At 34.1% G+C, this 21,577-nt stretch overlaps 1 protein-coding gene and 1 pseudogene across 1 annotated transcript; both read right to left on the reverse strand.

The window, feature by feature from the left end:
* Positions 1-7,440: 7,440 nt before the first annotated feature.
* On the reverse strand, positions 7,441-15,165 carry LOC114380964 (annotated as a pseudogene).
* Positions 15,166-16,648: 1,483 nt separating this feature from the next.
* Positions 16,649-19,894, reverse strand: LOC114382205 (nucleosome assembly protein 1;3-like). Its single transcript, XM_028341468.1, has 12 exons — positions 19,676-19,894; positions 19,537-19,580; positions 19,318-19,413; positions 18,922-19,014; positions 18,632-18,713; positions 18,494-18,555; positions 18,212-18,396; positions 17,897-18,074; positions 17,728-17,771; positions 17,372-17,570; positions 17,227-17,241; positions 16,649-17,025 (listed from the first exon to the last, which is right to left on the reverse strand). The coding sequence occupies exons 1-12, from the start codon at positions 19,719-19,721 to the stop codon at positions 16,957-16,959; spliced, it is 1,113 nt and encodes a 370-aa protein (XP_028197269.1). The 5' UTR covers positions 19,722-19,894; the 3' UTR covers positions 16,649-16,956.
* Between the last annotated feature and the right edge of the window lie 1,683 nt (positions 19,895-21,577).

The following is a 21,577-nucleotide window of genomic DNA, read 5'->3' on the forward strand; positions in this document are numbered from 1 at the left end:
GCTAAATACATGTTTAATGACTAGATTCTTAAATATGATAGAGCTGTTTGATATCAAAGTAATATTATGCATCAAAGAGTTTAATGTCAGCTCAACCGACATAAAATACCTATATTGGATTATTAAAAAAAACTGCTTATTTCATTAAAAAATACTTTTAAAAACATAAGTACTTTTATTCATATGTACTTTGTTAATTTTTATTTCAATTTTTTGTTTAGATTATAAAATATAAATACAAAATGAAGAGTATATTATATTTACAAAGTTTACAATAAAATATAATTATATAGTGAAAAGTTAAGCGTCAATTTAATCAACGCTAAATTGAGTAAAAATGTGTTTGTAATTATTAAATATGTATTTAGTGGCAACTTGACTGACACTACACAACAAAAATAATACAACATAAAATTGAATAAAAATAAATAAAAGAGAGGTGAGAAATTGGTTAGGAGAGAATTGATTTCTCACGTATGAATAGTAATTTATATCATACATGTAAATAATAGTTAGTTTGTGTCATTTTGGTAAATATATATTTTATTTATATTATTGGTGTCAAAAATTCCATTTATAGTGTGTTTAAGTGAGTGAAAAAAAATTAAAAACATATAAATGGTGATACAATTTTATGTTGTTAAAGACAAATTTTGAAAGAAAACAAATAGAGAAAAATGATTTTCCTACAAAAGTTTATTTTTCTTTTATCTTGTCTTCCATTCAAATTTTGGACATTTTTCTCTACCCCAGACTTTCTTGCCAAATATTTTTTGAGTTCATCACATTGCATTCTTATTTTTTATTGAGAAAAATGATTATATATTATTAGGATAAAAAAATTATAGTATCTTACATTGTCAATATTAAACTCTTTTTTATTTATAAGAGTATTCATATAGTTCATTTTGACTATTCTAAGGTTTTACTCATCCAAAATCTTTAATATTCAACTTACGAATAAAATATGAATCAGAACTTTAAATTTTTAGCATGCCGCGCATCGTACAATTATAAAGTTTATGAGTGACATTTCTTAGCAAGAATAGTCGATGACATTCATAATAATCATAGGCATATATAAAAGACAATCCTTTGCATGTAAGCATTATTGGATATAGTCAACGTAATGGCATTTACACTATGAAGTGAACAGGAGAGAGGGATTTTCCCTTGTGGTTCCTTTGACTTGATTATAATAGTCTAGTCACCTCTCAAAAAATGAAATTGAACAGGAGGAACTTTCGAAAAGAAAAATTTTCATTTCTTTCTCTCATTCAAAATGGTGCATGAGATTTTCATCTAGGAGCACGGCTCCTAAGTCATAAAAGAAAGAGACTAAATTCTTCTTTCTTTTTTGATTTTTTCTTGTGTATGTATAAGACCAAAAAATTTCTTTTTTTAATTTTTGAAATAATTACTAATCTTTAATTTTTCAAGGAATTTTTCATCATTGGTGGTGAATGATCTATTTTTCTCAATCTCTATGACTTATTCCTACAAAAGCGAGATCGAAAACATTAAGAATAAGAAATAGAATCATCTTATTTGATTCGTTCTCCAATCCACTAGATATTTATTTCCCGAAATATCTAATGAATAACAATAATAGAGAATATTTGGCTTGTTTATTTCATAGTCTCAAGTGTGTATATATACAATAGTTTTGAATCAATTTGATTCTACAGAATCAATGCTATTTAATTCACATAAAGCTATTACTAAAAATATAATAGACAAGGAATATTACAAAGAATATTTTATATTCTAATACACCCCCGTAGTCGAAACGGGAGGAGGACGAATGTTGAGACTATCTCTAAAGGCGCTGAATAGCTGCAGCGGAAGGCCCTTTGTGAAAATGTCAGCTATTTGGTAGCGTGAAGGAACATGTAGAACGCGTATCTGGCCACGAGCAACCTTTTCACGCACAAAATGAATATCCATTTCAATGTGTTTAGTGCGTTGGTGTTGAATGGGATTTCCTGATAAGTAGACAGCACTAACATTGTCACAATATACTAGTGTGGCTTTCGCAATAGGACACTGAAGTTCTAAGAGTAAATTTCGAAGCCAACAGGATTCAGAGACAACGTTAGCAACACCACGATACTCTGCCTCTGCACTAGAACGAGAAAGAGTTGGTTGACGTTTGGCAGACCATGAAACTAAATTATCTCCAAGATAAACACAATAACCGGACGTGGACCTGCGGGTGTCCGGACATCCCCCCCAGTCAGCATCAGTATATGTGGTGAGTTTGTCAACTGAGGAGGGAGAGAGATGTAAACCGTGAGTGATGGTGCCTTTGATGTATCGAATGATTCGCTTCAAGGCAGTCATGTGTTGTGTTCTTGGATCATGCATGAAAAGACATACTTGCTGAACGGCATAAGAAATATCAGGTCTTGTGAAAGTAAGGTATTGCAAAGCACCAGCAAGACTTCTATATTCAGATGGATCATGATATGGGTTGCCAGAGGTTCCACTGAGTTTTGCTTTTGTATCCACTGGAGTTGAAACCGGTTTGCAGGAGGACATGGAAGCTCTCTCAATGATTTCTTCAGCATATTTATGTTGAGAGAGAAACATACCACTGGAATGCCTGGTAACTGAGATACCTAGAAAATAACTAAGAGGACCCAAATCTTTCATAGCAAATTCGGAACTCAGTTTAGACATGATAGATTGGCGTAGAGTGTCAGAGGATGCAGTGAGAATGATATCATCTACATAAAGAAGGATGTAGGCCGTGTCATTGCCATTGTGGTAGGTGAATAATGAGTTATCACATATACTATGAGAAAAGCCCAAGGTAGCAACAAAATCAGTGAAGCGTTGGTACCAAGCACGAGGTGCTTGTTTAAGACCATAGAGAGACTTCTTCAACAAGCATACATAATCAGGGTATTGCGGATCGCGGAAGCCAGCAGGTTGGTACATGTACACGGTTTCATTGAGATTACCATGTAGGAAAGCATTTTTGACATCCAACTGATGAAGACCCCATGATTTGGAAAGAGCAATACTGAGAACCGTTCGAATAGTTGCTGGTTTAACTACGGGACTAAAGGTTTCTCCGCAATCGACACCAGTCTGTTGATTCGAACCATTACCTACTAGCCGAGCCTTGTACCTTTCAAATGAACCATCAGCTTTCTTTTTATGCCTGAAAATCCACAAACTTCGGATAACATTAGCATCAGTTGGACGGGGCACTAAGTCCCACGTCTTATTTTCAATAAGAGCATTATATTCGTCGGTCATGGCCATTTTCCAATTAGGATCTTGTAATGCATTAATGGGATTGGTAGGCAAGGGAGAAATTGAGTGTGAAGCTGATGCGTGGAGATTGAAAAGTTTGCGAGGCTTAAAAATGCCATGTTGTGCTCTAGTGGTCATTTGAGGGGAAGGGGGTGATGGTGATGATGAGCTGATTGGTTCGGTAGTTTGTGTGGAGGAAGGGACAGAGGTTGATGATGGCATATGTTGGGAGGTGGGGGTCGTAGTAGTGCGATTGGGTAATGAGATAGGTGTTGGTAATGGGGTAGTATTTGGATGAGGGGAATGTTGGTTAGGCGTTGGTGTCATGAGGGGTGAAGAGGTTGGGTCGGTGTTAAGAAATGGTGTGTCGCTTGTATCCAAAAAATCATAACTAGAGGTTGGAGGAGCATTCAAGGCAGAAAACGGAAACGTATTTTCATCAAAAATAACATGCCTACAAAGAATAATTTTACGACTCGACAACTCATAACATTTATAACCTCGGTGATTTGAAGGATAACCTAAAAAGACGCATGGAGTTGAGCGAGGCTGTAATTTATTTCTAGTTACAGAGGGAATAAGAGGGTAACAGAGACAACCAAAAACTTTAAGGTGAGAATATGACGGATCTTTTTGGTAGAGAATTTTAGTAGGGGTTTGTAGGGCAAGCTTTTTGTTAGGGAGTATGTTGAGGAGGTAAGTAGCCATCTGTAGTGCATGATGCCAAAAATGAGATGGGAGAGAAGCATGGGCCAGGAGGGTGCGAATGATATTATTGATGGTGCGAATTTTTCTTTCGGCTTTTCCATTTTGGGGTGAGGTGTATGGACAAGAGAATCGAAACATCATTCCATTTAGTTCACAAAATTTATGAAAATGTGCATTGTCATATTCTTTTCCATTATCACATTGAAAACATTTGATTTCTCTTTCAAATTGTGTTTTAATATGAGCACGGAACTGAATAAAGATGGAATGGACTTGAGATTTATTTGCAATTGGAAAAGTCCACAAAAAATTCGTGAAGTCATCTAGGAACAAAGCATAATAACGATGTCCACCTGAGCTGAGCACAGGGGACGTCCAAATATCACTGTGAACAATATCAAAAGGCATCATAGTATAAGAAGAAGATTCATAAAAAGGTAATTTTGTGTGTTTTCCAAGAGGACAGGAATGACAAAAAAAATGCTTTGGAAGCTTATTACATAAAATAAAATTGTTTCTTTGTAGAGAATTAAAAACTGGAATGCCTGGATGTCCTAAACGATTGTGCCATAATTCTTTGGATAAAGCGACAAAATTGGATGGGTAGGTAGTGGTTGGTCTTGAGGTGAGTGGATATAGATCGCCTGAGCTATCACATCTCATTAAAATAATCCCTGTCTGAAAATCCTTCACAGAAAAACCAAATGGATCAAATTCAACAGAAATATCATTGTCAATGGTAAATTTTCTTACAGAAACAAGATTTTTAATTAACTGAGGTGCATGTAAGACATTATGTAGGGTTAAGGGGTGGTGAGAATTTGGGATTAATGCATTTCCTCGACCAATAACTGGAATATTATGACCACTACCAACGATAATATTATTGCTCATATTGGAATAAGAAGTGAGATTACCTCCATTTGCAGTCATGTGAGAGGTGGCCCCGGTATCCATGTACCACTGATCATCAGGAGGAGCCATAGAAAGAGTATGCATCGCAGCTTGAATGTCGGTTGATGCATATGATGGTTGAGCATTATTTGCTGATGTGGCTGCCATATGAGCTTGTGGAGGCTTTGGTCCAAGAATTCCTTGCTGGCGAGGAGTGGACTGATGTTGCCAATTTGGCGTAGTTGGGTACGGACATGGTGGCGTGGCCCATGGTTGCCACGGTGCAGCCCAAGGTGGAACAGCCCACTGTTGTTGTTGCGGATATTGGTAATATTGTGACCGATTATTGCGACCTCCGTTGCGACCCCTACCACGATTACCACGGCCACCACGGTTGCTACCACGACCGCGGTTAGAGGCTGTATTGTCGCTGCCACGACCTCCATGATTGGTGCTGTTTGGTGTATTGTTATAATTCTGTTGAGAAGAATTATTAACAGTGCTGACATCTTGAGAAGCGAGAAACGCAGAATTGTCTGTAACGGTTGCAGCCTTTTTCGCCTTTGCTGTTTCCTCTAAAACAATCATTGAACGGGCTTTGTAGAAGGGCGGGAGAGTTTCTCCATGTCGAATCTGTGATCCGACGGTGGCATATGCATCTGTTAGTCCAGAAATAAGTTGCAACACCAATCTTTCATTTGATACTGGCGCACCAACATTTGACAATTGATCAGATAGTGTTTTCAAATGTTGACAGTGTGATGAAGCATTAGGGAATTGTTCCATCTGCACTCGCGAAAATTCTTGTTCGAGATAGAGTGCTCTGGAATGCTTATTATCAAAGAAGATTTCAAACAAGCGGTTCCACGCCATTTCTGCCGTCGTGTCACGTTCAATGATTGTGTTCAGCAAATCATCGGAAATAGTTCCGTAGATCCATTGGAGAACAACAGCATCAAGGCGTGACCAAAGCTTGGGGTCTGTTTGTTGGAGAGATATATCACGTGTATCATCAGCAGAGGAGGGAATAATGTGATCAATAACTTGGTAGGCTCTTGCATGGATTTTGAACAATTCTGACCAAGTGTTGTACTGACTCTTTTCTATATCTAACTTAATTTTGATAAAATTGGTAATGTTGGGGACTGTGAGTGCAGGATGTGTAACAGAAGATGGTGGAGAGGGAGGATTCGAGCCAGCCATGGATGAGGAAAGTTGAATTTGATTCAAGAGTTTTTGGGATTCAGTAACGAGAATGAGGGCGGCGCTAGAGATTAGGTTTGGAATGAGAGATCAGTACCAAACTTACTGATACCATAATGAATAACAATAATAGAGAATATTTGGCTTGTTTATTTCATAGTCTCAAGTGTGTATATATACAATAGTTTTGAATCAATTTGATTCTACAGAATCAATGCTATTTAATTCTTGATTCTACAGAATCAATGCTATTTAATTCACATAAAGCTATTACTAAAAATATAATAGACAAGGAATATTACAAAGAATATTTTATATTCTAATAATATCCTAAAAAATGGGAACATTTTTTCTCCCCCAACCTAATAAGAAGATGTGAAAATACCTCTCTCTACGAGAAACGGTACATTCTGAAGTGTGAAGTGAGAGATAGAGGATTTCATAATTGGTTGGAATTTTAAATAAGACGACCTTTTCATTTTTCATTCTTATTATTTTTTAATATTGATTCGAAAACGAAAGCTAGCATGAAAATTAAAAATAAAAATAAACAGCTTGTCTCCAATGTCTTTTTATATATATGTTGGAATATAAGTGTGAAATGAAGTCTCACGTCGAGTAGAAATAAAAAAGTTAAACACCATATGAGTGAAGAGAAGACACATTCATGAACATAGAGATCTCTTGTATTAAAAATCTTCTTGACAAACAAATCCATACCTAAAGGCCTAAAGTGCTTAGAAATCGAGTGTCAATGACTAGATGAGATTAGTGTCATTCTTACATGAGATGAATATTTTTATATATATAAAGAAAGTTCAAATGCTTACAATTAATGCACAAAAAATAAGTTTTGTTTTAATTATTAATAGTTAATGCATTGGGTTTTTTTTTTGCAACAACTCATGAAATTTTAATTCTCTAATTTATCTTAAAATATTTGAGAACTGAATAGGCACTACAACTGTGACAAGAATATTTTTTACGCAAAAACAAAAGCACCATCCAAAAGTTTTCATTCTCAGTGGTTTTGAAAAAAAAATAATGCATGTTCTATTCTCTCCGCATATCCTAAACTTTTTCATTTTCTCTTCTTCGATTTTGCTTCTTTTTTTTCTATTTTGATTTTTCTTTGTAAGAGGTTTCATCACAAACATACATCAAGACCAAACGCATGAGGAACCAAAAAAAAAAGTTTGTAAAAGTTTTCATGTTTTTAAGGGTTTAGGGGTGTTGTTTACATGCTGTTTTGTCAAGCTTTTAGATCAGGTTCTTGACTTGCTATATCCCTTTCTTATTCTTATTGATTTTAATGTTATTTGCATCTATTTGCCCTCTCTGTTCATTAAATAAATGTGAAGTCACATGATTTGGTTCGGGAATTTGATATCCCATTTAGCTTCCTATGCAGTTAGTCCATTCCATTCTCAATTTACATGTGCCATACGACTAGGCCTATATAAAATGACAGAAAATTACAATTTACAGGTAGTATAATAACTTCAACATTGGACCTTCGTTTGAATGGACAATTTTGGGGCCAACTCATCAAACTACGACATATATGAATCACGGTCCAGATTGAGGCAGGGAAAATAGCGTGATCCATACTTTATGTTCATCCACAAAATCATGCTTCAACTATTGCTGCAGCTTCTTCGTCAGTAGAATCAACTGTTGCAATTGCTTCTCTAACATCTCCATTAATTACATCCCACATCTTCTCTGTCTCAGCATTAAGAAGCTTCTCCCTGAGTTTCATTTCAAGTTCTTCTAATGCACTTTGATTCTCAGCCAGAAAATTCTTTAGGGCATCCTTACCACGGAAACTCTGTTCATTATAGTAAAACATTGCACCAGCCTTTGAGATGAGTTTGTTTTTTACGCTCAAATCTATAATCTCTGTTTCTTTGCTTATACCCTTGCCAAATTGAAGCTCAAACTCGGCAATTTTAAATGGAGGGACAAGCTTGTTCTTCACAACCTTGACAAGAACCTGACTTCCTAAAATCTGTACCAATAAAAATCTATAAAGAATAAATATTCATACCAGAAATTAGACCTAATGAATTCAATGCAATCTTAAGATCCCCAAAATATTGCACAAACAATAACTTATAAAAGATTATGTGCAAGAAGAAAAAAAGTCGTATCCACGACAGAGTGAAAAGCTCTAGCTTGAAGCTTCTATACAGGACATCGTTATATCAATAATCCAAAGAACAAACAAGAAAAATGGTTTGCTTAACTAATAATAGATATCCACAATCCAAAACTAGGGACTGCATGGATGGTTAAAGTACTAAAAGATAATCATTGCATTTAGTATTTTACATTGGACAATTTCTTGAACAATCAAACTAGTATGTGTGAAGCAATCAGTTTTTCCAAAAACACTGAATTGATGACAAAGGCCTTCCCCAAAATTTACTAGATTGGTCTCAAATGACTAATGCTAATATATTTTCTCTTTTACAATGTATACTCCATACTAAGCACCAACAGCTACTTTACTGCAGGATAAGGAATACATCGACCACGAAAGACAAAAGAATTTGAACCATAAAAAAACAAACAACTACATTTAATTTATATTCTCCATTTTTTTTTATAATGAATGGGTCAGAACTGCTAGTATATTACCAAGATTGCAATATGTTTATTCGAGGTTATAGCTCTTACTTCCTATTTGTTTAACTACCTAAAGAATATCAGAGTTCAAAAGCTTAGCATCCACAACACTCGTGTCCAAAGCATATCAACCAAATGAAAGCAATTTGGAACATAGATTAAAAAAGAAAGCCTACTTCAGAAAAAGAACAGAACATCGCTGATTCCATCAAACTGAGTTTGCATATTTGCTATTTCAAAAAAAAAAAAACATTTGAACAGTATGTGAATACTATAGAAGGAAGCATGGCAGAAAAAGAATTATGATTGCCTCTTCACCCTTCTTGACAAACCCTATTCTCTTGATATTTAGCCGCACTGAAGCATAGAATTTCAATGTATTACCACCACAAGTAACTCAGTAGGCCCACTAAATCCCCCAAAAGTTGAAATATTTGACCTCACCTGAAGAAACATACAAAAGAATTCTTGTTAATAGAAGACACACATCCCTCAGGTAATTTAATAAAAGTACTTCCCCCAAAAGAAAATAGATATATATAAACACACAGAAAAGATAATATATTCTTACAGAATATACAAACAGTAAAAGATAATATTATCCAAGTCATTTATTTAACATTCTTTAGGATCAAAAAATTATACCAAAAACACATTGTCAAATCTGGGCCTGGTAGAGCAAGCTCCACTCATCCATAAGTTTACAAAATAGGTTCACTGGTACATGGCTGACCAATGCATGGCGAGTACATAATTAGTATTTTCAAACAATTCAGATAATTTGGAAAGCAAAAGTACATCAACTCATTCCATTCCATCTTCTAAGTTTAGCACTTATGGCTCTGATATTTACCACAGCAATGAACCCCAACTACGTTGTTCCTTAATATTTATAATTTTTTTGTAATCTAAAAGAAAAAATAGACTAATGAAGTTTCAGCAATTAATAGCTTTTAGTATCTAAGATTTACACATAAAGTTATACCCTAAATTTTGCATGCATGCAGCTTTTACATGCATTAAAAAGAAAGACAATGAATTGAATCTAAACAATTACATTAAGCAGAGGACAGCAGCAGAAAAAAGTCAGAGGGGGTATGAAAAAAAGTTTAATAGTGCCAACAAAAGTAGAATATATGATTTATGATAGTGGAACTTTGCTCCACATAAGTCAAGAATATAGTGATATACCAAGGATCAAATAATTAGAGGATAGACCAACCCAAACAAAAGTTTCCCATACAGACCAACTTGTGCAGGTTCAAATTGAATGATATTCATAATCTGACCAAAGTAAAATTGACAACATTGCTGTTAACAACTTTAGCTGATACCTGGTTTATAAAAATTAATATACATTGAGAAGGTGACAAGGCATGGCTCAATTTTCGAAGAGCCTGGCTCATCAACCTAGCCTGCATTGCCATATGAGCATGGCCCATTTCACCATCAAGCTCACCTTTAGGAACAAGAGCAGCCACCTATCATGAAAGACTGCAAAAAGTTAATAGACATGTATTTAAACTAATGAAACAAGATTTGAATTACATAGTATAATCGATATGGAAGAAAAAACTGAAAAACATAAGGGAGAAATACAGAGTAAGTTCAAAGAGGAACACTAAAAATTTACTTATTCTTTTCAATCATATCAAACTCAACAAGTCTACAAAAGAGAGTTAAAGAGGACAACATGCAAAAAACAAATTACAATTTTATTAAAGATCTTCTAAAGTTTGACCCCTAAGTCCATGCTAAGAAATGCACCCTTTCCAGAACAATGTTCCACTCCCACATTACCTATCTCATTCTCATCCTCTCTAGAAGTTATGTTATAATCAAGCACACTAGTTTATGCATAATAAAGGTGATAACTGTGAAATCTAAATTAATTTGATAGTCAATTTTAGTTAATAATAATTGTAATTTCTTCACTTTATTATTGTTTTTAATGAAATAACGAAGAAATTAATATCTTTGCAATTTTTTATTAGCAGAAGTCAACAGAAGAAGATTTGAAGTGTTTTAATGAAAACTGATGCAAAAACTGAAAAAAAAAAAAAAAAACCTTGAAGAAAAGTTGAAAGAATTGGACAACTCCAGGCTTAGCGGGCCAGTTCAGGCTTAGCACGCACTCCAGGCTTAGTGAGCAAGTCCAAACTTAGCGTGCACTCCAGACTTAGCGCGCAAAAAGCCCACGACGAAGCCCAAAGGCGCGCTTAGCGTGACAGCCCGCACTAAGCGCAAAGTTAGCGTGAAAAATAAGTTATTTGGAGTCTATAAAAGGAGTAGAAAGCAGAAGGAAAAGACACTGAGTCTCAGCCTATCCCTTAGGAAAAACTCTCCTTCTTTAGTCATTTCCCTCTTTCTTTCTTCTAGTCATCCAACCCTTTCTTCCATCTATATTAGCCCCTGAAGTGTAAAGTCTCTCGTGAATATGAAAGGCTAAAACCCCTTTTGTTGAGAGCCTGGATGTCAAACTCTTTGTAATGTAATTTTATCTATTATCTATTTAATGCAATTTTGTTTTTATTATTCTTCTCTGTGTTTTTATGCTATTATGGTATGATCATCCAATGTTTAAAGGGCAATGCATTGAAAAATGGTTATTTTCTAAAAAGCTAGAAAAAGGTATCTAAATAAATTCATTGTTAGAAATAGATTGACATTTGTTTTGCTCAATAATTTCTACATCTTTTATCTTAGTGCGGTTTGTTATTTTCATTTTTGCAAAAAAAAATTGGGAAAAAAAGATAAATAAACTAGACTCTTCGTACACAGGAAACCAAAGATAGAGTATCTTAAATTAGATTATAAGTAGTTTTGACATGCTAGACCCCAAAATTATCACATTTTGACTTCATGTTTTGTATTTAAATTATTGTTTATTTTTTTCTTTGCCTTACTCCAAATTTCGCACTTCCAATTTCTTATCTTTTCTTTTTCTATTTTTTCTCATTTCTTAATAATTGGACTTGCATCACTTAAAATCAAAATCCTTATGGATTCAATACTTGGACTTTCATTTTAATTTTTAATACTTCTAATAAAATTAATACATTTACCAATAAGTTAACCAGAGGACACCATAAATATCTCCAGGTGATAACATCATTAAAAAACAAGATTTAGGTATGGGGATTACACGCATAAATTAAATTAAAATACTTCTTACACCAATAAATAACTTTTATAGGATGAGTAGTTTATAATGACTAGGTCTAATTCAACAATGATTGGCTAAAATTGCTTTCCTACAATAAGTTATTAGATGATCAAAGCATGCCACCTGATACACTGGTTTAATGAATCCTATACATCAAGATATTAGTAGACTGACTTACCACTTAACATATAGTCATTAACGGGTTACAATGAAAGCAGGGAAAGTATAAACAGAAACAAATGAAAAAAGAGCTTCATACTTACACTATCAACAACAATTACATCAACTGAACCACTACGGATTAAGGTATCCACAAGACTTAGTGCTTGTTCACCACAATCAGGTTGGGAGAGAAGCAAGTTCGTTGTATTCACACCAATAGACTCTGCAAGTTTCTTATCAAGGGCATGCTCAGCATCAACAAAGACACAATAGCCTGTATGAAACAATCGTATCATTGTCTGAATAAACCAACTGCAAAATTCTTAAAAAATAAATCATAGAACTAAATATACAGGCCTGCCCATTTTCACTATTAAATTATTAAAATTAAAGTTGAACTAATGGAAGAAACACATCTGAAAGCGTAACGCAACCCCCAAGTCCCCAAGACGCTTATCTTGTAGAATTTAAATCAGGCACAGTATACCTCTTCCTTCTTGTTTAAAAGGATAAAAAAAGTGAAAGCAGAACATAACACAATTTAGGTTTACAACTCGGAAAGTGCTAGCACCCAAAAAATGTTGGTAAAGCAGGGATTATAGACAATGCGAAACCAGGCATAGAATCAAACCACCAATTTGCCACTTCCAAAAAATATTAGCCAAAGGGTATTCTAAGAAGCTAAGTTAGACATTAAGAAAAAATCACATTATTACCACTACCAAAACATAAAGAACAGGGACGGGGAGATTAAATCATCTGTGAATCTCTGGCAACCAGAATTATGACAAGGTCATGATCACATCTACAGAAGTTAGAATCCTAATCCTAAATCCAACACAACCAAAAGCAATAGTGATTACAATATCATTGTAAGAGCATTATATGAAGATAACCTCCTTGCTTCTGTGCCTCTGCAATCACATGTAAAGCAAGAGTTGTTTTTACAGAAGCCTCTGGACCATATATTTCCACAACATGTCCCTATCGACACAAATTCGAGAAAAATAGCAATTTGTCACCAACAAACAGTTAGATGTATTAAAAAAAGTTCAGAGCTTATTTACATGAAACAAATGAGCAAGAAACTTCTTCATGCAAGGATCTAAGGATACCTACGGAAGACCACCAATTACTAGTGCTACATCAAGAGCAAAAGAACCAGTAGACACAACAGGTAAACTTTTTGGTGAGACAGAACGACCAAGCCACATGATGGATCCATTTCCAAATGCGGAAGTGATCTGATCAAGAGCTTGTTGAAGGGCCAACTCTTTCTTAGACATGTTCTCTTCACCTGAGTCACTTCCATCAGATTTAGAGCGCCTTCTACCTTTAGGTATGTAGAAATGAAAAATGTTGTCAAGTTCAAACTTCAACAAAACTTCAGAGATGATAAGAAACTAGAGGAGAATGATTTGAAACTACATTATTTATTAAAAATCTGCTCATTTTGTCAGTATGAAATGAATGGCAGAGATAGACGTGTACAGAAACTGGTACGAACTCTCTCCAAACAAGAAAATACAAATACTCACGCCATTCTTGAGTCCTAGTTCTCTCCCACTCTTTCCAAGCTCGCTTCTTTCTTCCATCTCTCTTCCCTCTTTTTAATCCTCCTTTTTCTACTTAACCATCTAATCAATCCCCTTCTTGATTCCCTTCCCACCCCGCCACATGGCACAAGGTTACACAGCTGTCCCATGTAGATTTTTCCATACTGTCCTGCTACTTCTCATGCAACCCTCCTCAAACACCAGTTACTCATCCATCCTATAGTACATTTGCACCCTAGTCACAGTAGGAAGCCTAACAAAAAGGGGAAAATGAGATAAATGTTGCACAACGAAAAAACAGAGACTCCTAATTCGTTTGTGCTTACTAGTATTCAAATACACAAAAATCATGAAATAAACAACTATAAATTTTCGTTCTGGTTGGTTCAACACATGAATACGTCACCTCAGATGTCCAAATTATTAAGAACTTAAAAAATTCCCTTATCCAGCATCATCCACCATGAGCTTAACTGCACTAACCAAGCCAAACCACTCCTCATGATTATTATAAATTCTTTCCAATGTAAATTACAGAAGTACCCCAATAGAGTAGACTTGGTTTCAACACTTCCCATGCAATGACAGTTAATATTTTAAAATTTTCAAAAGCATGTGATAATCTCTTTTGCATGTTGATCGGTGTGCACAATATTTAAATATAAATTAAAAGGGAAGGGAGGAAAGCAAGAGAAACTGCAATAAACCTTTAGACGAAAAGCTCAAAATCTGAGAAGTGCCAATTATTCCTAGTTTAAAACCCTGCAAATGAAAGCAAGAACATGCACCAATATGGGTACCAGAAACTAACATAGGAAGAAGATGCAATGCAAAGGGTGAGGGAAATGGTTACATGCATATCCATGACCATGACTGAGAAAATGGCCATTGTTTTTTCCCTTTGCCCTCTCTTTAGTTAAAGGACAAATGTTCCTGTGACTTGGGTTCCCAGGAGAACATGTATTAATTTAAAAATAAACAAATAAGAAACTAAGATGTGACAGAGAAGTGCACTAGAATTCATCAAATAAGAATAGTGCATAAAACAGAAGAAGAAAAGAGAGAACGGTAACATGTGTTTGGTGACAAAAATATGATCATAAATAAGTGATCACAGTGCATAAACAAAATCATGTGATCACTGATAGCGAAGAAAAAAGGCGCGTAGGAACCTTGGGGATAAATGGGGGGCGTGTGAGAAGGAAAGTATCCCGAAGCAGTCTCGCCATAGAAGCAGGTTTGCCTTTGGGGGGTTCTAAGAAGAAGAAAAAATGAAGAAGGAAAATTGAATGAGACGGCATGTCATGAAGTGAAAATGAGTCACATCACAAGGTTTCCTTTTCTGTTTTTAGGGTTTTGTTTGATTTCCCTACCTTTTGCATTCCACCAATCAGAGAGGGTCGTTAGTGTTAGTGTTAGTGCTGAGGCAGAGAACAGAGGACTTGGACATGCTCAGAAATCCTTCTTACTGAAGGGCAATTCTTCTTTTTTACAGCACAATAAACTTTTCACATTCCATATAAATGAAGTTCATGAATAACTAATTACCATTGGAAAACCACATGGAAGGGAAAGCGCCTAAGCTACTTAACACGTCTATGTTTTGTTATATATGATATGCAATGCTGAATCGCCATATCAATCAGAAACATAGTTTCTGAAATTGATTACGATCTCACTCGGAATGCAGTTTAAAAACGGTTATATCACCTATTTCTCTCTTGTTTCCTTTCAAGTTGCAGTTGTGTCCTTTCAAAAGACATCATTGTCACATCATTGTCCTCTCTGGAGAGACTGCAGTAGTGTGGTACTGGGCTTTTCAACTTCCTGTCTGTCTACTCATGTATCATATTTGTGTAAGGGGGTTCTTATTGGCGCACTACCACAATTCATACACCAACAAACCACTATTTTACTCCCTTCCTCTTTCACAACACCTCCAACCCTTTAACATTTATGACATGTTGGGACGTTGTTATAGTTTTATACCTTTTCTAACAGTTCATTTTTCTTCTATAAATACGCTATATCTTCTCACATGTTTTCAGATACATCCAAGTCTCTTTACAAAAAGTTCTTAACTACATATTCTCTTTCCTATAATATTTTCTCATTTTCCATTTCTTCATTTTTCATCTCATTGACTCTCTCAGTAATCCAATATGTCATCGAATTGTGTGAATGAAGAATTAAGGGAGTTGTCACTATAAAATAGGCCATTCCTCTACGAGAAAATCCCCAAGTTTTTGAAACTTTCAAAGGTACACTAATAGATCAAAAGATATTTAGTGTATATCAAATAAAACTATATTAAAATTAAGGAGGATTAATTTGTTATTTTTTAATTGAAAGGTTGTTGTTTTCAAAAATACTAAATACGAATACAAAATTATTTGAATTTTATGATTTATTTTCTATCCAAGTTATAACATTGACGTAGGTAAACGTGTATAAATTTAAAACATGTGTATGTTTTTTTTTTAATGTTAACATGTACTTAAATTTTAGCTTTAATCATGGACTATTTGAAATTTAATATAATTATAAAATCATTTATAAAAGAATATATTATATATTTTTCATCAACAATAAAATATTTTTTATAGAAAATTAATTTTTTGTAAAATAAAATTTAAATAAACACACTAAAAAAACGTAAACTACTTGTTAGAAAGACACTCGTTTCAACACAAGTTTAAACAACCAGACCCTGAGTCCCCTCGAAGACATCCAATAAAATTCTTATTATTGCCATTTATTGTTATTTTAAAATTAACTTCTTATATAATTTGTTTTAATCATTATTTTAATAAATTTTAACCAAAAATGAAAACGTTGGGAAATAGTCTTTTTTGCTTTGAAACTCCCACTGATAACAAAAATGTAACAAGTTCCACTCATAATATACATTGTGTATAAATATTGTAGAACATTTAAACTTGTAGAACAAATAATCCAATTTGTTTCCATATTAGCAAAAGAAAATCGGCGTGAAAATCTGTTATTGTTTGTTAGCATTAACAATATTAAACTATATAAACCTTTACAGAGGCTTCCCTTCAAATACGTAAAACAATGTAGATCGAGTTCTTTAAAACAGCAAAAATTACTAGTTGAAAGCACGAACTATATTTCAAGTATACCTGACACGGCAGTACAAATTCCAACATAAACAAATCACAGCATCTCTACCTATAACCACATTCTCTCTACCAGGCGCAAAATAAGAGAAGGGACTCTCAACAAATTCGAACTACCAAGATATAGTGAGGAAAATCAACTTAAGAAGCATTAAAACATGAAACCCACTTTCACATCAAACATTCTCGAACACCAACAAAACTAGACAACTACATAAATGACCTTCTGCATCTACTGCTGCTTGCACTCTGGAGGTCGCTCACCCTGCTGGCCATCACCAAGCTGTGCTCTTCCACTCTTCTGAAGATTTACACAATAAACATGAAAATTTCAGGGTCAGTGGGGGAAGGGGAATGAAAATCTATAACTCAACTAACATCATTAAGCCAAAACAAAGGAAAAAATAATATCCAGGGGAAAAATGACAATCATAAAAATCCTGTGTTTCAGTAACATACACTACTTCACTTAATCATGAATTGTGAAATCAAAATTTCGTACCTTAGGTGCTGATGACTGCAGCAACATTACAGATAAATTGACACCAACAGAGGGATCCCAAAAAAAGAGAAAACCCATCAAGATTCAAACCTCAATAGAAAACAAACCATGTGCATTAGCACTTTAAAGCAATTAACAGTTATACCTTCTTTTTAGTCTTGCTTTCTTCCTCATCATCTTCGTCATCATCGTCATCTTCATCTTCCTCCTCCTCTTCATCATCATCCTCTTCAATATCTTCATCATCCTCGTCATCCTCCAGATCTCCAAACTCATCCCCCTGAATGGCCTCCCCAGTAAACCATGATACAGCATGGGGAATAATCTTGTCTCTTATTGTTGACCTAAACGAGATCAAGATTCAAAAATCAAGATTACAAAATACCAAAGATGCATGGTTAGCAATGAAAGTTAACAATTACACTTAAGCAAGAAATGTGTAACATGTTCGAAACTTAATACATGCAACAACTAACATAGGTAAAAGGCAATTAAGCTCACCCTATGTCATAATCTTGTTCCATCTGATTCTGAAGTTCCTCAGCCTGTTTAAAAAAATGAATCAATCAAAGCAGAAAAAAAAAAAGTTCTGCAAATAGCAGCAGTATAAAAAATTAAAATTTACTGATTTTTATTTCTAATCTGTTTAATCTAAAATCAATATCAATACCGCATCTTCATCAATGTCTTCATCATCTTCAGGAACTTGCGGTGGGTTGAAGAAATTGAAGAAGCTTTCACAATTTTCAGTTTTGGTAATTGGTTTAGCATTCTTTGAACCCTTCTTAGGCTTTTTCTTAAGAATCTTCTGTGTCAGGCATTTTCCTGGGTGCCATTGAATTTCAGTCCTGAAAGTTATAAAAAAATAAAATAAAATTAGCAAACAATTTTTATTCAAGGATACGCCAACCCTTCTGACATGATAGTAAGTTAAGGGTGGTAAGGTTACATTTATAATAATAATAACAACAACAATAAAGCTTACCCAATTGCTTTCTCCAATATTGGTTCATCCTCATCAATCATATGATATGTTTTTGTCAAGACAGAATTGATAAAATAAGGGTTGGTGTCAAAGAAAAACTCAAGTTTGAATCCTTTCGGGTTTTCTATCCTGCTCCACTTGATATCTTTGAGATACTTAAGAGCACCTTCATCACGCTCTGAAATCTATATTTCATAAGGAAACACAATAAGACTACTAAACATGAAAATTTGTAGCAAAATGTATGTTATAAAAATTAACTATTGAACCCAACAGACTAACCTCCTCAGCCAACACTTCATTGTTTTTCATGGCAGTAAGCCAAAATGCAGGCACTCCTTTCTCTACACAAGCAAATTCTTGTGTCAAGTATTATAGAATTGAAACACTGTTAACAGATCATGTATTTGTAATTATTACCTTGATCCTCCTCACCATCTGGTGTTGTTTCTTTCACTGCCCCTTCTTCAACTTCCGTAGCACCATTTACTATTTCATACCGCTGCATTCAGTAATAACAATGTCGGAATAAAGATATTAATTATTACATTCATGGTCCCAATAGAGTTCAGAATCACGATCTGCAAATTCTAAAATCCATTAAAAGAAAATTGCATGGTTGAAGATGCAGATTATGAAACTGAATTATACTACACATCATACATAGAGCTTATGACATTAAAATTTAAAATGAAACTAGCTAGCTTTACCTTTGTGTAAAGTGGTTGATACAATTTTTGGTATTTGGCCTCAAGAGCTGCTCTCTCCTCAAAAAATTTTGCCTCTAATTCATCATGTTGACCCTGCAGGGTTAGGGAAAAAAAATAATCTTAAAAACAAGCACATACCGACATGGTGGAAGCTCCAAAACATAAAAATGCTACCTTGACGCATATGCAATCAATCAACATAAAAACTTACATGCAAGGCTACAACACAACACTTCACATCTACTAATCCTGACAAATTTAAAACAATAACTAGAACTCACAAAACTTCACATCTATTAATCCCGACCGATTTGAAACAAAAGAACTAGAATTAACATCAAACAAACAGGAACAAGAAATCCAAACAACCTAGGTTAATGCTGCAGATAATAATACCTGGATCTCTCTAAGAACCTCCACACGCTTCCTGACATTGGGCGACAGAGACTCTAGAATATCAGAATGCTGTCCAGCCAAACTCTGTATCTTGCTCTGCACACAATTAAAAAAAATACATAAACAATGCAAACGGCTAAATTAACTTGTAAAAATTGAGAAATTCAAATCTCAATCTCAACTTCACAGATAAACAATAAAGGAAAAGTGAATACTAACCTTGAGAGCATTGACAAGGTCTGCTCTATTGTCCTCGTTGAGAGCTTCAGCAAGGAATCAAAATCTCAATAAAATCCCAGACGCGCGAAGCAAAACATATAAGAGAGAGAAAACGAGAAAAGGAAAATGAGTAGAGTACCGGAAGTGAGATCAGCGACGTTGAAGGTGTCCTTGTCGTTGCTCATTGTAGAGGCCAGAAGAACGAAGTGAAGAGGAAGAAGCTAAAACCCTAGCGAAGAGAAGAAGAAAGAGTAGAGAGGGTTTGGTTGTTGCTAAACGTGGCGACCCTCCAATCCTCTTTTTCCTCTTCCTCCTTTGCACAACTTGAAGCCTAGGGCTTCCTTTACTCTTTTGTATCATTCGACGAAACTGGTCCATGAAAATACTTTATGGGGGTCCAACCCCTTAGTCTGCTTCAAAAAGCCCAGCATTACAATCCGGACCCGAAAAATTAAAGAAAATGTCTTATTTATTTATTGGGAACTGCTTGGGGCACCCAGCATTTTTGTTGGTACACCCAGCAGTTTTCCAAAATACCAAAACTGTCCTTATGGGTATCAGATTAGTTTTTTTTAATTTTGCAGCGCTTTTTTTTTTTCATAAAACCGCACTCCTTAGTGTAACTTGCTTCTGTTAACGTCCTTTTGTAAGTGTTTCTTGTCACCGGTGGTGTACGTGTGCTTTTTACGAATATATAATAAACTTTGGTGATTTTTTGTCGCCGAAAAAAAAGAGGTGTGTATTAAAAAAAAATTCACAACATACGAATTGATAATTTGTATAGTTCATACGGATTGTCAATCCATATGACCATGCGGATTGAATGTTGTATTTAAATATTTATTACAGTAATTAATAGTTAAACAAATTTGATATTTAATTGAATGATATATTTGGATATTTATTATAATGACTGAAAATTAAGCAAATATGGTATTTAATTAAATGGTGTATTTAGATGTTTATTACAACAATTGATAATTAAATAAATTTGATATTTTTTTACATATGTAAATTTTTATTAAACCTATAATTTTTATTTACAATTTATATATGTAAACAAACTAATTATTAGATAAAAATTAATTATCACAAAATTTATTATATAAATTTACATGTGCATTAAATATACATTAGAAATTTGAGTGTTATATATAGCGACATTAATTATTTTATAACATAATTGGTCTATTAGCTCAATTGATTAGAGCGTTGTGCTAATAACGTAAAAATCACGGGTTCAATTCCTGCGGCTTACGGATTGACAATCCGTATTGGGCCTAAGGATTATACTTAAATTATATAAAAATTATTAATCATGGTAAGCAAATATCATATCCTTTATCATTGTCTCATTCGTAAATAATGTTATCATGCTATATCAAATTTATTATAACATCACCGATTCACCCAATTTTTTTTGTCATGTATGTAACATGCTCTGATACCACTTATTGAAATATTTTTAATCTTTATTCTTTATGCGTAATCTAAAAATTCACAGGTTTATGATCTAGAGCAATTCACCAAAAGCCATAAGATCTACAACATGTTTGATTGTTAAGGATTAGATAAAATATGTAAATCCATAGTTGGTTCCTAATTTAGGCGTTCTTTGACATTTGTTGTAAGATCTCTATAGTTGTCTGTTCATCACAAACAATGGAATTATGGTTTTTTCTTAACCTGAGCTTCTTTATTCTTCAATGGAACCTACTTTTCAGATGAGAAGAAAACAAACTATGTGTGACAATTTAGTATATTGGGGACCATAGGTTTCTTATAGCGTGTCAACCTAATAGATTTATCATTATTCCCTATTAGGTCAACAGTGACATCTGCTCGTTTAAGTTCATATCATCTTATTTAATAGTTTAACGTACTCACTTAATTTGACTACATAAAATAAAATTTACTAATGATAAATAACTAATATAATTATTTTATAATATTAGTCACATTAATTATTGGAATAGAAAATTTCAACATCATCTTCTTAAAGAAATCAATTTGTCCCAAAAGTACTATTGTACAATAAATT

The sequence above is a fragment of the Glycine soja genome, chromosome 13, assembly GCF_004193775.1.
Source record: "Glycine soja cultivar W05 chromosome 13, ASM419377v2, whole genome shotgun sequence".
Classification (NCBI taxonomy): domain Eukaryota; kingdom Viridiplantae; phylum Streptophyta; class Magnoliopsida; order Fabales; family Fabaceae; genus Glycine; species Glycine soja.

Excerpts from the sequence above, each read along its gene's own strand:
- LOC114382205 (XM_028341468.1), bottom strand. The coding sequence starts at position 19,721 with ATGAGCAACGACAAGGACACCTTCAACGTCGCTGATCTCACTTCCG. Across the intron at positions 19,414-19,536 it reads ACCTTGTCAATGCTCTCAAG|AGCAAGATACAGAGTTTGGC; the intron begins GTTAGTATTCAC and ends AATTGTGTGCAG. Across the intron at positions 17,571-17,727 it reads GAACAAGATTATGACATAGG|GTCAACAATAAGAGACAAGA; the intron begins GTGAGCTTAATT and ends GATCTCGTTTAG.